Below are 16,526 nucleotides of genomic sequence, written 5' to 3' on the forward strand. Positions count from 1 at the left end.
ATTAAATCTTTTTTGTTCAGGTTACATTTGTTCCTCTTTTTTTCCCCCCCCTGACTCCCCTCCTCCCAGTTCCCGCCCCACCCTCCGCCCTCACTCCCCACCCACTGTCTTCATCCATAGGTGCACGATTTTTGTCCAGTTTCTTCCCGCATCTCCCATTCCCCTTTCCCCCCCAAGAATAGTCAGTCCATTCCCTTTCTATGTCCCTGATTCATTATAATCACCAGTTCATTCTGTACATCAGATTATTTATTCACTTGATTCTTAGATTCACTTGTTGATAGATGCATGTTTGTTGTTCACAATTTGTATCTTTACCTTTTTCTTCTTCCTCTTCTTAAAGGATACCTTTCAGCATTTCGTATAATACTGGTTTAGTGGTGATGAACTCCTTTAGCTTTTCCTTATCTGTGAAGCTCTTTATCTGACCTTCAATTCTGAATGATAGCTTTGCTGGATAAAGTAATCTTGGTTGTAGGTTCTTGGTATTCATCACTTTGAATATTTCTTGCCATTCCCTTCTGGCCTGCAAAGTTTCTGTTGAGAAATCAGCTGACAGTCGTATGGGTATTCCCTTGTAGGTAATTGAGTCTCTTTCTCTTGCTGCTTTTAAGATTCTCTCTTTGTCTTTTGCTCTTGGCATTTTAATTATGATGTGTCTTGGTGTGGTCCTCTTTGGATTCCTTTTGTTTGGGGTTCTCTGCGCTTCTTGGACCTGTAAGTCCATTTCTTTCACCAGGTGGGGGAAGTTTTCTGCCATTATTTCTTCAAATAGGTTTTCAATATCTTGCTGTCTCTCATCTTCTGGCACCCCTATTATTCTGATGTTGGTACGCTTGAAGCTGTCCCAGAGGCTCCTTACACTATCTTCGTATTTTCGGATTCTTTTTTCATTTTGCTTTTCCGGTTGGGTGTTTTTTGCTTCTTCGCATTTCAAATCTTTGGCTTGATTCTTGCGCTCCTCTGGTCTGCTATTGGGTGTAATATTCTTTATTTCAGAGCGTGTATGCTTAATTTCTAGTTTCTTTATCATAGCATCGAGGGTCTCATTAGTTTTCGTGAGGCTCTCCAGAAGTTTATTGCAAGCCCTCAAAATTGCGTTTTTTAGCTCTATATCCTCCATTTCTGTCATGTTTTTTTGTCTCCGCATTTTTTATGCTTTCTTGGTGCACCCCCTAGTGGTCTTTGTGCGCAGTCTTGTTCTAGTTGAGCCTTGATTGTTGTAGTTAATACTAGAGGGATTTGACCACCAGGCCGACTGGCTGTGTGAATCAGCTGTGTCTGCCGCGGAAAACTTCTGTCCTCTGGGGAGGTGCTAATCTAGCCTTTGCCTGAGGCGATCCGGCAAATGGCTCTGCGCAGGGCTTGGGCGGGGCGGGCTCAACAGGGCGGGCGGAGGGAGCCGTTATGGTGCCCTCAGTCCTGTTCCCAGAGGCTCTGCTTCTCAGAACCCCCGGAACCGCTGCAAACCTCGGAGGGAAAGCTGCCTTCCAACTGATGCCAGACACTCCCGCTTCTCCCGTTTGGGTCCGAGTCCCCAGCGATTCGCCCGTATCTGGAGCTCAGAGTCTGAGACTCCCCCCTGACCGAAAACGACAACCGCGCTCTCAGCCACCAGCCCGCTTTGCGCGCGCACCTTCGTACCTGAGTATTTTCCACACTGCGCCTCCTCTGAGCCTCGGTATGCTGTTGTCTTTCCTTCTAGTTGAAGAGTCTCTCCTCAGCCAGCCTTCCTGTGGTTCTGGGTGATGTCTGTTCCGTCTTTTAGTTGTATTTTTGAAGTGGTTGTTTGCGGCAGCAGTCTCCGGTGTTTACCTATGCCGCCATCTTGGTCCCCTTTTTATTTTTTTTAAAATATATTTTTATTGACTTCAGAGAGGAAGGGAGAGGGAGAGAGACAGAAACATCAATGATGAGATAGAATCATTGAACGGTTGCCTCCTGCACACCCCCAACTGGGGATGCGCCAGCAACCCAGGCACCTCCTGCACACCCCCAACTGGGGATCAAGCCAGCAACCCAGGCATGTGCCCTTGACCTGAATTGAACCTGGGACCCTTCAGTCTACAGGCCGACACTCTATCCACTGAGCCAAACTGGCTAGGGCTAACCCGTTGCCTTTTTAAAAATAGGACTAGAAACCTTGCCATGGTGCCAGTTCAGTGTGTTTTCTATCCCATTCTGTAGATGAGTTCCCAAAGCTGCACAACAACTAAAACTTTAAATAATAGTGATTTTCAAATACTGTTTTTGAGGCACACTAGCGTTGGACGAGTCCCCAGCCCGCCATTAAACCTGAATAGTAAAAAGGCATATAAGAATAGCACATAGGAAAGCATGAATATGTTAAATAGGCGAGTGTTGAAGAGAATGACAGAAATGAGTCTTAAATGGGCAGAATTTATGCTGAGAACTACAGAGAACTATTGAGCATTTTAATGAACAGCGAAATAAGTGTTGCTTTTTAAAAGAAAATTCATGCTAGAAGGTGGAGGATGGATTTGAAGGTTGGCAAGACTGGAGTTGAAGAGGCATAGTGGGAGTTTACTTCTCCTTTTCAGAAAGCATGGCTTCCTTTCCCATCCTTAAGGCTGTGGCACGGGGACAGAGAGAAGCATTTAAGAAATACCCACATGTATTTAGTTACCAATGACTAGTTTTAAGATAATGGTTGACTGGAGGTGCAGTTAGTGGGAGAAGGGAATTAAGGAGATAGAGAAGCAGGCTTGGGAGGAAAAACCAAGTTCAAATTAATGGAAGCTTTGGGACATTCTTTTTTTTTTTTCTTTAATATATTTTATTGATTTTTTACAGAGAGGAAGGGAGAGGGATAGAGAGTTAGAAACATCAATCAACTGCCTCCTGCACATTCCCTACTAGGGATGTGCCTGCAACCAAGGTACATGCCCTTGACCAGAATCGAACCTGGGACCCTTGAGTCCGCAGGCTGACGCTCTATCCACTGAGCCAAACCAGTAAGGGCACTTTGGGACATTCTTGAAGATGGATAGTGATTTGAATCTAAAGAGGAAGTGACCTCTGAATAAGATTTGAGAGTTTTAGCTAGCTTTTATAGCTAGAAGCCAAGTATGTTTTGCTAATGACTGTAAGTTTAGTGTCTGATATATGCCTGGCACATATTGATGATCACAAATATGTGTGAATGATGAATTTTATTATCTACTGTCTAGACTCCTCTGAATTTCTGGAAACATTAGCTATCACCAAACGAGTAAATTCTGTAGCGTGCTATTTTCTTCTGTGAGAAAACAGCTGCATTTTAAGTTGAGTCTTGCAGCTTCTTTGGAAGAAGGCTACCTGCCAATAGTGTCACTGTTACCTGCCTCTTCACCTCATTTGTGATCCTTGAAAGTCAATTTTTAAGAATACCCTTTAATTTTGGTGAAAATTTGTCCACTTTTATTTTTGTGATGTAGTAACACAAAACTTTTAAATTTTTCTGTTTATTATCTTTTCTAGAAAAGCAAATTATGAATTGAGTTGTTCAAATGTAGCATGTCCATAGCAAGATTATGAAATAACTCATAATCAGAGACGGTTTTTCATAAATGTAGAGTAGAATTTAAAAAATATGATTAATTCTCCATATTAAACCAGATCATAAAACAGCAAACTTCCTAGACCATTATATTCCTACTCTATAGAAATGCCTTCATTTTGTTGTTTTAACAATGTTCTAATAAACTTTAGAGGGCCAACATCAGAAGCATTGCCATAACTATCTGTCTTAAAACCATAAAGACATCTATTGTGTAAGGATTCAGTTCATAAATTTTTCTACGAGTTAAATTCAAGAAAAGATTTTTACCTCCAAGGAGCCTGTAGTAGACTTTTATAGTGAATACTCCCTCATTTTATTTCTGTTTTCCCCCAATTGCTTAGAAACCCTTTCGCTAAATTTGTTGCTGCTATGCTGCTAAGAGAAAATTCTCCTAGTTGGTTGCTTAGAAACATCTCTTTCCCTCCTTCCTGGAGCCTTCTCCCTCCTCTTCTCCTCCCCATCACTTATGCATTCATTCATTTATTTCATAAACATGTTCCTATTTATCATGTTCCAGCACTCTTGGGATACTATGAATACAGAAATGATAGAGAATTCCAGTGCTGGGTGAGCTTATATCTATGTCTGTTTTGTTTTTTGCAAGTTGCCCCAAGCTATTATTTTGGAACTGTGTAGAAATAGTATAATCCTAAATAAATAAGAAAATGTATCATTATGATGTTTAGTAAAAAATTAGCAAATGATGCTATTTAGTCAATTTTAACTTTAGTGTGTAGCTATGGTTTTAAAACCCAGTGCAGATTTATTCACATATTCAGGATTTCAGTTCTCATCATTTCACTAATCTCAGACCTTTAGTAGTTTCTCACTTTTATAACATTAGATCCAGACTCCTCGGATATTTTGTAGCACTTTGTTGCCTAAACCGCCAGAAAGTTGTATTTCCAATGATTATTTCTGCTATTATGGTTCTTTCCCACTTTCTGCTGTATTTCTTAAGGAATTTTTGTTGTTTATAGGTTCTTCTGATTTAGGAAAATATACCCAGTTTTCGTTAACAAATGTATTAATAAATGTAATTCAAAAAAAAAAAAGCCACCTCAGAGGCCTCACATGGTTTCTGGTGTTCCTGAGGAGTGGATGGCTGTGATGGTTAATTGTATGTGTCAACTGAACCACAGTGTGCCCAGATATTTGATCAAACACTGTTCTGGGTGTGTCTGTGAGGGAGATTTTGAATGAGATTACATTTGAATGTTAGAATGAGTAAAGCAGATTGCCCTTCCCAATGTTGGTGGGCCTCAACTAATCAGTTGAAGGCCTGAATAGAACAACAACACAACAAAAACAGAACCCCTCCTGCCTGTATTTAGCTGGTACTGCAGTCTTTTCCTGCCTTTGAAGTCAAACGGAAACCTTGGCTCCTCTTGGGTCTTGAGCCTGCTGGCTTTCAGACTGGAATTTATACCATTGGTTCTTCTGGCTTTCAGGCTTTCAGACTCAAGAGTAGAAATGCAAAACAAGCTTTCCTGGGTCTCCCTCTTAACTCCACTTCACACCTCACTCCAAAGAAAATATAATATAGTGTTGTCCCCTGGAAAAAGAAAAAAACAACTTCGTGATCAGCTAGCAGTCTCTCTCACACTTTACAACAAATATTGGGGATCCTATGATTGTCTTATTTTTAGTGCTCTAGCTACCTCTGCTGTGGAATTGAGCCTTACTTCAATACCAATAAATGAACTACACTTTATAGTTTGTGATTTGGAGTTCTCAGTGGAAATTTATTAGGGCTTCTCAGTGATGTTGGTGAAGTTCTTTGAGGTATATTAGTCTGCTTGGTCTTGGTTTCAAAAATTAGGGAGGATGGTATGTCAATGGACAAAGTTACTTATACTTTAATTTGTTATTGATTAGCCCAGAATCATGGTAGAGAACTTACATGAGATCAATGATACATGAAAATGAAGGCACAAATGATATTTGGTAATTTCAGCAACTTGTATGGAGTGAGAAATACACAAGAAGCATAGAACCCTGGGCTTGCTATCTTTTATATGTTTATAAGGAGGGAAGATGGTAGCATCAGCACTAAATGTTTTACCTTATACCATATAAACAAATTCTTGCTGCACTAAAACTGCATAGCTCAGAACAACCATATAGATCAATACAGAAATAGAGGACTTGAACAATACTATAAACTATTTGGACATAATAGGACACATAAAGAACACTCCACCTAATAACAGCAGAAAGAAAAATGGATACCAATTTATTGAAAGAAATAATACCAATCTTTCTCTAACTCTTTTAAAATATTTAAGAGGAGGGAATAATTTTAGACTCACTCGATGAGGCAGCATTACCCTGATATCAAAACCAGACAGAGACTCTGTAAGAAAACCTCAGGCCAAAACCTCTATGAATATTGATGCAAATACATATTTTTCTTAAATGCACATGTAATATTCTCTAAGATAGACCATAGGTTAGGCCATAAAACATGTCAGTAAATTTTTAAAAATCAAAATTATACAAAGCATCTTTTTCAATTACAATATAATGAAACCAAAATCAGTAGCAGAAGGAAAACAGGAAAATCCACAAATGTGTGGAAATTAAACACCACACTCTTAAACAACCAAAAAGTCAAAGAGAAAATCACAAGGAAATAATAAAATATCTTGATATAAATGAAAACAAAAACACAACATGCCAAAACTTATCAGACACAGTGAAAGCAGTGCTAAGAGGGGAACTCACAGCTGTATATGCTTATATTAAAAAAGAAATATTTCAAATTAACAAACTAACTTTATATCTTAAGAAAGTAGAAAAACCAAAGCTAGCAGCAGGACAGAAATAATAAACATGATAAATGGAATAGGTCATCTATAATAATAAGAGCATAATATGCTAATTAGACCGGATGACCATCCAGACAAAGCCGGGGCTGCGAGGGAAGCCTGGGTCCTGGGTGCCAGAGGGAAGCCAGTGCCGGCAGCCAGGGGAAGGAAGGTCTACTCTTGCATGAATTTCGTGCATTGGGCATCTAGTAGGTAAATAATAGAGAAAACAGTGAAACCAAGGGTTGGTTCTTTGAAAAGATCAACAAAATTGACTAACCTTTAGCTAGATTGAATAAGCAAAAAAGGAAGACTCAAATAATTAAAATCAGAAATGAAAGAGAGTACATTTCTACAGATAAAAAGAGAATATTATGAACAATTATATGCCAACAAACTGGACGACCTAGATTAAATGGACAAATTCCTAGACACATATAACCTATTAAGATTAAATCATGGTGAAATAGAAAATCTGAAAAGACTAGAAGGTTATTGAATCAGTAATCAGAAACCTCCCAATTCACTGGTGAATTCTACCAAACATTGGAAAAAACTTAATTCCAGTCCTCTTCAAACTCTTCCAAATAATTAAAGAAGAAGGAACACTTCCAAACTTACTCTATGAGTGCTGCAACAGCTTGATAGCTGTCAGAGAAGAAAACTACAGAACAATATCCCTAATGAATAGGGATACAAAAATTGTTATCAATTAAAATGACCAAGTGTATTCCTGGGATTTATTCTTAGAATGCAAGGATGGTTCAACATATGAAAATCAATCAACATAAGACACCACATTACTAGAATGGAGACAAAAACCCCACATGATTATCAATTCATGCAGAAAAAGGATTTGACAAGATTCAGCACCCTTTTATAAAAAACTAGGGGCCCAGTGCACAAATTTGTGCACCTTGAAAGGAACTGTGGGCTGCAAGGCTGTGGTGGGCACAGGGGCGGGGCTCAACCCATCCTCCACACCCCCGCCTGGCCCCTCCCACCATGGCCCCTGGTCCCCTGTCTGCCAGCAGTGCCGCTCCCATCGTCGCCACTCCCACGCACTGACGGTGCTGGCCCCGCTTGCACCCGCTGACGGTGTGAAGCGAGTGCCCGGAGGACTGTGAATTTTCAGTAACCACCAGAGTCTCACCCTAATAACAGCGATTGGCGCCCCACCTTGGTCTGGTGCCCTCCATCCTGCTCCACCATCCTGCCATGGCCGATGCCTGCCATGTTCCACGCGTGCCCCCTGGTGGTCAGCACACGTCATAGCGACTGGTTGTTTGGTTGTTCTGCCATTTGGTCTATTTGCATATTAGGGTTTTATATATATAGACTCTTAACAAACTATGAACAACAACAAAAACTCTCTCACAATAATAAAGGCCATGTATGAAAAGCTAACATCATACTCAATGGTGAAGACAGAACTTTTCCTCTAAGACAATGGTTCTCAACCTTCCTAATGCCGCGACCCTTTAATACAGTTCCTCATGTTGTGGTGACCCCCAACCATAAAATTATTTTCGTTGCCACTTCATAACTGTAATTTTGCTACAGTTATGAATCATAATGTAAATATTTGATATGCAGGATGTATTTTCATTGTTACAAATTGAACATAATTAAAGCATAGTGATTAATCACAAAAACAGTATGTAATTATATATGTGTTTTCCGATGGTCTTAGGCGACCTCTGTGAAAGGGTCGTTTGACCCCCAAAGGGGTCACGACCCACAGGTTGAGAACCGCTGCTCTAAGATATGCAACAAAATAAAGGATGCCTGCTTTTGTCACTTCTATTCAACATAGTATATGTTTCCCCCACTATCTGAAAGTAGATTTTTTCCTATGAAACCTTTCACAAGTCAAACTGGTGTAAAGCAAAGGGTACCCCCCCGCCACACACACACTTTTTGAAAATGGGATACCTGTACTGGAAGTCCTAGCTAGACCAAGTAGGCAAGAAATAATAAGACCTCTAAATTGAAAAGGAAGAAGTAAAATTATCTCTATTAACAGGCTATATGACCTTATATGTAGAAAAACCTAAAGATTCCATACACACACACACACACACACACACCCAAAAACACCTGTTAGAACTAATAAAGAAATTGTAGTTGCCAGGGACTTAGGAGAGGGGGGAATGTAGAAGTTCCTGGATGCGTATGGTTTTAGTTTTGCAAGAAGGAAAGAGTTCTGCAGCTTAGTTGTATAACTGTGTGAATATACTTAACACTGCTGAACTGAACAGTTAAAATTGGTTTAAATGATAACTTGTATGTTATGTACATTCTACCACAATTAAAAAAAATTTAAACTGCACAGATTAGTTACGTCAAAGTTCCAGGCCCGGCAATATCTTACTTATTCTTTTAAAAAACAATGTGTGACAAACCTCACAGTTTTGTTTGGAGCTTGATGGCATGTTCACACCATAGTGTAATAGACTTTAAAGTGATACACTGAACTTCATGATGTAATTGTCAGCTGGTGTATCATTGAATAATGTTAGAACACTGAAGAATTAAGCAGAAACCATTAGGTTTATATTTCTACTTTTTTTTAAAAAAAAAGAATAAATAGCAACAAGAACCTTGGAATATTTTTCTTAATGGAGACTGTTATAGAACTGCATTGTCTACAGAACAGTTTGTGACCACTTGCAGTTTATTTTTAAGTATTTCACTTGTATAGCAAGGTAGATGTGGCTATTTTTGGGTAAATATCTTCATAGCTTAATACTACTAGTAATCTAAATTTTGGAAATTTCTAGGAGGTTTGAAAATGCATGCTGTTAACATTTTTGTGATTTCTTTCCATTGCTTTATCAGTAAACATAAAGCAGTGGGTAAAATTAAAATAAGAGGTCGCATGGCATGTTGATGTAATGTTTTTGGATGGTTTCTAATCATGTGACTTTGACCAGTTTTTTAAATCTTTCTGATTCCAGTTTGTAGATTAGAGGTGATAATTTCCACCCTGTTTATTTCCTGGGCTTTTCATTAATTCTTCCACGGCGGGCCAGTACACCAGAGCTCATACAAAGCACTTAGGACATTTTTATCCCCAACAAATTAATTATTAAGAACCTAAAGTATGTGTGTTCATTTTGAAGAAGATATGGGTCTAAAGTGATTTTAATGTTCATTAGTACTGCTATTATTAATTTATGCATTTCTGTTTTACTCAAATGTTATTGATAGTCAAGCAAAGCACCTTTACATTGTATAAATCATGAGAGGTTTTTAAATTTTTAGAACAATGAAGCTTTTAGGGTTATTAACAGTTAATAAGCAATTTGCAAATATACTCATTTCTGTGCCAGTAAGTGAAAATTTTAAGAAATAAAATTTCTTGTTATTGAGTCAAACTGCCCTCCTTCATTTACTTCCTATCCCAGTTACACTTCCTTCTTATGATTCAGAGAGCTCAGACTCTTCTAACAAATGGCAGCATGCATCGTTTTGTATTGTCTTTGAACATAAAGATGGTGTCATTAACATACCTTTTAATAGAGAATGTTCATATTATGGTAGACTCGTGTTGATTTAAAAAAAAAAACATGTTTTCAACTTTAGAGTTGAGCCAATGACCTTTAGAATAAACCAAGGCAAACTCGCCCACACATCCATGTAACATTTTGATCTCAATAGAAAGGGTCCTAATCAGTTGAGTTAACTATGGAAAAAAAGCTTTGTATAGCCGAATGATTCTTTTTTAGAAACAGCTTATTGATACATTATTTGCACCTTCAGTTTAATGTGTGAAAATCAGTGGATTTTAAAATACTTACAGTTATGCAGTCAGTACCATATTCCAGTTTTAGAACATTTTCAGCACCCTTCCTTCTCCTCCAAATCTTTCTATCCATTAACCCTTTCTTTCCACTCTTTTCCCTAGGTAATCACTAATCTATTTTTCATTTCTCTGGATTTGCCTGTCTTTTAAATGGGATCATATAATCTGTGGTCTTTTATTACTGGCTTCTTTTACTCAGCAGAATGTTTTTGCAATAAGAGTCCCATATTTGTTTGGTTTTTAACCCTTTGAGTGCCAACCAATATCCTAGGAACTATGCTAAAATTGCCAAGGCATTTTTGCTGATTTTACAGCAGTTTAGGAAAAAAATTATGAATCGCAAGTAAATGAAGTTACATATTCAAAAACTTAAGGAAACCTTTACTACATTGACATATTTAGCAATATCATCATCACTAACAAAAGCAGACTTAGAACTGGACGCCATTTCGAAGCTTTGATAGCGCTCCTGGCACTTTTGGCGAAAGACAGGAGGAGCGCGATCGCGCTCCGTGGCACTCTAGGGGTTAAGCTGTGATTTGATTTCAGCCAAAGACTATCACATTAAATTGTGATAAAAGTCATTTTCTTTAATTTTTGGTGTTTATCAATGTACTTTGGCTTTATAATTAAGATTTCCAATTGTATGTTTTTATATGCTTATACAATGTTATAATAAATAAAGCAACTTAAACAAACATGTAGGAAAGAAAAGGGGGTGCACTTATTATTTGAGTTTGGTGATCACTGTTATCTGTATCTTCAGATTTGTGGAGGCAGGCCTGTAGCTCTAGAATCTGTGTCCTGTGAGATTGAAAGTTGGTATTTTCCACATGGTCAAAACATAATTTAAGTAATTTTCTTAATGATTTGTTTTAAAAGCCATCCTGAAATAAAGGAGGTATTAAGAAGAAATGATTTCTTTGTAAGTATACTTACACATATTTTTTCAGAACTTTGTTTTATTTTCACTAATAACTTTTAATTTCACAGATAATCAGTATGCATTTCCAAGGCTTTTGGCTATGTTTGGGTATTTTATGCATCTCAGTTAATGCAGAATTCATGGATGATGATGTTGAGATGACAGACTTTGATGAAAATCCAGAAGAGACTGATGTTAATGAAAATGAACTCTCGTCAGAGGTAAGGTTATTGAGAAATCAGTTGTAAATTATTTCTTTACATGATACATAGGACTGACTAATCTCTTAAGATTTATTTCAGTCAAAGTCATTTTCTAAATAAGTAGAAGAACATGCTTTCCTCCAACTATTTTTTGCTTTGTGTTTTAGAGTGCCCGTAACTACAGAAATTGGTGCATGGCACTTGACATGGTTTTATTACCAAATAAGTATGGGGAAGGTTTTTACTAGGAAAATAGGAGTTCATCACTGGCTAAAGAGGACGAAGTGCTTCTAGCTAAGAGAAAGGTTTCCAGTCTTATTTCTGACACTGCCAGCTCTCTGTAGGTAAAAGAAAAGGTAGTATTATTTGCAGTTCTCCTAGAAGTAAAGTAAAGTAGCTTTTTTTGTGCGTGCCTTGAAGGAAAAAAAGTACTAAATAGGAGGATGAATTAGAAAGGGAAGTGATGACGAGGTCAGCAGTTAGCAAGCCCAACTGTGTTTCTGTCTTAGCATCGATAAAATGTGCTGTGAGGTGGGGACTAACAGGAGTCTGAAAAACTTGGCAGAGTTTTTTTTATGTCTTGACAATCCGTAAGAGTTTCCACATTGAGGACTATTCATCTGTCATAATAAAAGCATAATATGCTAATTAGACTGGACAGCCAAATGACCTTCCGGACGTCCTTCTGGACGACCTTCTGGATGAAGCCAGGGCTGTGAGGGCCAAGCCCCTTGCATGAATTTCGTGCATTGGGCCTCTAGTATATAATATTAGGACAGTCAGACATTTTTCAGAAATATTTTTGATGGTGAGAGAGCATCAATTGTATTGTGCCAGCTGTGCTTAGAGGGTGAGAGTAATATGCAGTTGTTATAGACTCATTGTAGAGGTTTCTATTTGCAAATGCAAGTGTTGTTCAGCTGTTTAATGTGAATATTCACTCTCCTGTTAAATTTTAAGCTCCACAAGCACAGTCTTTTAAAACTTAGTTTTATGAACCACAGAGAGTAAGTAACCAAAGTGCTAATGACTGAGTTAGATACAGCTACTACAGGGTCTTTGGAGGTGAACACTCCAAACCTTTTGGCAGATACCCACCCCTCTTAACTACGGTTGATGATAATTTGAAAAGGTGATAAAAAGTGGGAAAGAACAGTTTTGATTTTTGGCCCTTCTAATTGTATGGCATGAGTAATCAAGTTACGATAAAATATAAATAAAGGGCAAAATACACTGCTGGTGATGTAAAGGGCGGTCTAACAGAAGAAGGAGGCCTCTCTGACACCATTGCCCAATGTTCCGTTGTGCCAAAAACAGAGAGAGCAGGTAACTTCATAGTTGACTATTTTGATAGCAAATCTTGACCCTGTTGATAATTATGTGGAATCTTGTTTTCAATGTTCCGTTGTGCCAAAAACAGAGCAGGTAACTTCATAGTCAGTTGACTATTTTGATAGCAGAATCTTGACCCTGTTGATAATTATGTGGAATCTTGTTTAACCATTTGTACACCATAAGCGTCTATAGACACAAGCGGTGGGCCTTTTTAAATTAAATTCAAAATATCGTGGCAGTTAACTGGTTAATTACTGATTTTTCTCCCTTTAACAGACAAGAAATGTTATACTATTAGGACAGGATAGGGGCAATGAAAATGGAAAAAGTACTTCTACATCCTTTTCTCTAAAGGCCAGAGAAGGCATCTCACAATTAATCATACAAATAAAATCATGAAGGCTGACTCAGAAAGGACCCAGATCTATTATGTTTGGCAAAATTTAATCATTCATCATCCATTCAAATTATCTCTTGATAATTTGTCAGTAAACTATCTTTAATCTTGTAAGTTCTTTTGTTGGCATGTTCTATGTAGTGTAGCGGTGAAGTGTACAAGCTTTGGAGTAGGACAGCCTGGACTCATAACTAACTGCAAGACAGTGGGCAAGTTACTTAGTCTCTCTCCTATAGCTTCATCAGACATGAAATGGGCACAAAAACAGTACTTTTCTTGTAGGAGTGTGGTGAGGATTAAAAGGCCACCGTATCTCCCTCACCACCACCTCATCCATCATGATCATCATCAGAGCAGCTCTGCAGATAATTTGCTTTGCAGTGTTTTATAGGTTCCTAATTTTTTAATAGTGTCATCATTCTCTAGTCACATAGCAGTGAAATTTAAGAGTCAATTTTAAACTAGCCTACATGCTTACTAAGTTCTTTATCTTGTATTTTTATTGTGCTATTTATTTTGCTTCTAATGATTTATATCCCCAAATATGATAACCTGTTAGAATTCTTTTAAGGCCATGTCAACTGTGTCATGAGGCCTTCTCTATTGCTTCTTGTTCCTTCTGTGTTAGAGGAATCAGTGTATCCTCTGTTTGCACATACAGTATGTTTTTTCCCCCATCATAGTATCTCTTATATTTTCTTGTATCTTTTCACCACCAGGATACAAAGTTTTGAGGTCAGCCGTAACCTGTTTGGCTCAGTGGATAGAGCGTCGGCCTGCGGACTGAAAGGTCCCAGGTTCGATTCCGGTCAAGGGCATGTACCTACCTTGGTTGTGGGCACATCCCCAGTAGGAGGTGTGCAGGAGGCAGCTGATCAATGTTTCTCTTTCATCGATGTTTCTAAAACTCTATCCCTCTCCCTTCCTCTCTGTTAAAAAAAAATTAATAAAATATATTTAAAACAACAACAACAAAGTTTTGAGGTCAGAGACCATGTTACCTTATATCTGTATTACCTATATGTCCATTATATAATAAGTTCTTAACTAGTGAGATTATTTAACTAAAATATTTGTGAAGATGAATAACTTTAGATTTTTAAAAATTATTTTCTAGATTAAATATAAGACACCTCAACCTACAGGAGGAGTATATTTTACAGAAACTTTTGATAGTGGAAGGTTGGCTGGGTGAGTATTCATTCAAAAGAATGATTCCCTTGACTTGATTAGTTTTTTTGAAATTATTGGTTATTGGCTTATGAAAATTGCCCCTACTATGGAACTATAAAAAAATTTTAAAGTGCTTTACTTGACAGTGTAAACTAGTATCTTAACACATTTTTGTTATGGATAGAAGTGTTTAACTTGAATAGTTATTTATATAAAGAAAATAAAAACAAATCAATTATGAATATAAAGTAAGAATTTATAACATTCTTCCCCCTTTAGGACAGATATTAATAATATAATTTTACATGACAAATTTAATTTTCTATTCTAAATAATGGTAAAACAATAAGATTCATTACTTATTGATTATTATATGCCACTGTCCTAAATAGGTAGGTAAATACTACCTTTATCTCATTTTATAGGTGAGAAAGTGAGGCTTAATGTATCTTACCCATGATCATACAGCTGATTGCAAATAGCAAATCTGATTTAACTCTAACCTTGCAGGATGATGTATAGGTGTCCGATTTAGCCTCTAAATATTTATTTTTGAAGAGAAGTAACTGTTGGATATTCTTTTATTGTGTTTCTAATATGCATTGTATCTATAAATTGCAGTTTTATTTTTAATGCTATACATTTGCTTTTACCTTTACTTATAGGTGGGTTTTATCAAAAGCAAAGAAAGATGATACAGACATGGAGACTTCCATATATAATGGTAAAATTTTTATTTAAATATTACTAGTATGACCCAAAATTCACTAACTTTAGAGATTATATTTCTATGAAATATGTATATGGGACCTCAGTCTTCACAATAGAACATTCAGTCTTTTGTCTCTTTTCTAGTATTTCTTGGAGTCCCTGGGTAATCCATATTTAAGCCACCAATATCAGATTTCCTTGCAGGACTATTTAGTGTTCATAGTAGTTAATGATAACGTCTCTCTTTTTAAAAAAAATATATTTTTATTTTATTGATTTCAGAGATAAAGGGAGAGGGAGAGAGAGATAGAAACATCAGTGATGAGAGGGAATTACCAGCTGGCTGCCTCTTGCACATCCCACATTGGGGATCGAGTCCGCAAACCGGGCATGTGCCCTGACCTGGACTGTGACCTCCTGGTTCATAGGTCGATGCTCAACCACTGAGCCACACAGGCTGAGCAATGATAGCATCTCTTAAGTGCCACTTGAGTAAGTTTCATTTTCACATTTTTAGGAGTAAGCAAATGGGCATGAAACATTAAGTGCTGGGAAACAGGGTTTACATTGGGAATAGACTTATTTAAATTTTTCAGATTGAGTTGTTAATAAAAATACAATAGATGTTTAATAAATACCAATTCTTTTAAGTGACCAACTTTCAGGATATCTTATGAAACCATATAAATTCTTTTGTGAAGTTTTAATTACCTCAGATTTTATATTACCTGGTATTGTCTGCATCAGTGATGGCGAACCTATGACATGCGTGTCAGAGGTGACACGCGAACTCATTTTTTTGGTTGATTTTTCTTTGTTAAATGGCATTTAAATATATAAAATAAATATCAAAAATAAAAATCTTCGTTTTACTATGGTTTCAAATATCAAAAAATTTCTATATGTGACACGGCACCAGAGTTAAGTTAGGGTTTTTCAAAATGCTGACATGCTGAGCTCAAAAGGTTCACCATCACTGGTCTACATGGTACTAAATGGTACCATGTAGAACTAATGCTAGGTGGTACCTTTTTCATAACTGATAAGTGTCTGTGCATAATTGCAAAGAAAAAGTAACACAGTTTTAAAAATCTTTCATTAAAAACTTGGCCTGGCCTGTGGGGATCAGGCCGAAACTGGCTCTCCGACATCCATAGAGGGATCCCAGATTGCAAGATAGAGAAGGCGGTTCTCGGGTGATGCACCCCAGAATCGGGCTCCCTCCTCTCTGGTTCTGGATGCGACACCCAAGAACCGCAGCTGCCAAGCCACTGCAGCTCGGCAGTTCCTGCATTGAGCATCTGCACCCTGGTGGTCAGTGTGCGTCATAGCTACTGGTCAGAAAAAAAAAAACTAGAGGCCCGGTGCACAAAAATTTGTGCACTCGGGGGGGGGGGGGGGGCCCTCAGCCGCCCGGCCTGCCTCTCGCAGTCTGGGACCCCTCAGGGGATGACCACCTGCTGGCTTAGGCCCGCTCCCCGGGGGATTGGGCCTAAGATGGTGGCCAGACATCCCTCTGGCAGCCCGGCAGCCCTCAGGGGATGTCCACTTGCCAGCGGGGAGCAGGCCTAAACTGCAGTCGGACATCCTTAGCGCTGCTGA

At 38.0% G+C, this 16,526-nt stretch overlaps 1 protein-coding gene across 2 annotated transcripts in view; it reads left to right on the forward strand.

The window, feature by feature from the left end:
* The first annotated feature begins 11,104 nt into the window (after positions 1–11,104).
* CLGN (calmegin) overlaps positions 11,105–16,526 on the forward strand; it is a 29,413-nt gene continuing 23,991 nt past the window's right edge. Inside the window, exons 1-3 of one of the 2 annotated variants that reach the window (XM_005877718.2) lie at positions 11,105–11,326; positions 14,158–14,231; positions 14,879–14,937. In XM_005877718.2, coding sequence (XP_005877780.1) covers positions 11,183–11,326; positions 14,158–14,231; positions 14,879–14,937 — 277 coding nt within the window. In that variant the 5' untranslated portion in view covers positions 11,105–11,182. The remainder of the gene's footprint in view (positions 11,327–14,157; positions 14,232–14,878; positions 14,938–16,526) is intronic. The other variant, XM_005877717.2, reaches the window with a different exon arrangement.

This window comes from Myotis brandtii, unplaced genomic scaffold, assembly GCF_000412655.1.
Source record: "Myotis brandtii unplaced genomic scaffold, ASM41265v1 scaffold53, whole genome shotgun sequence".
NCBI lineage: Eukaryota > Metazoa > Chordata > Mammalia > Chiroptera > Vespertilionidae > Myotis > Myotis brandtii.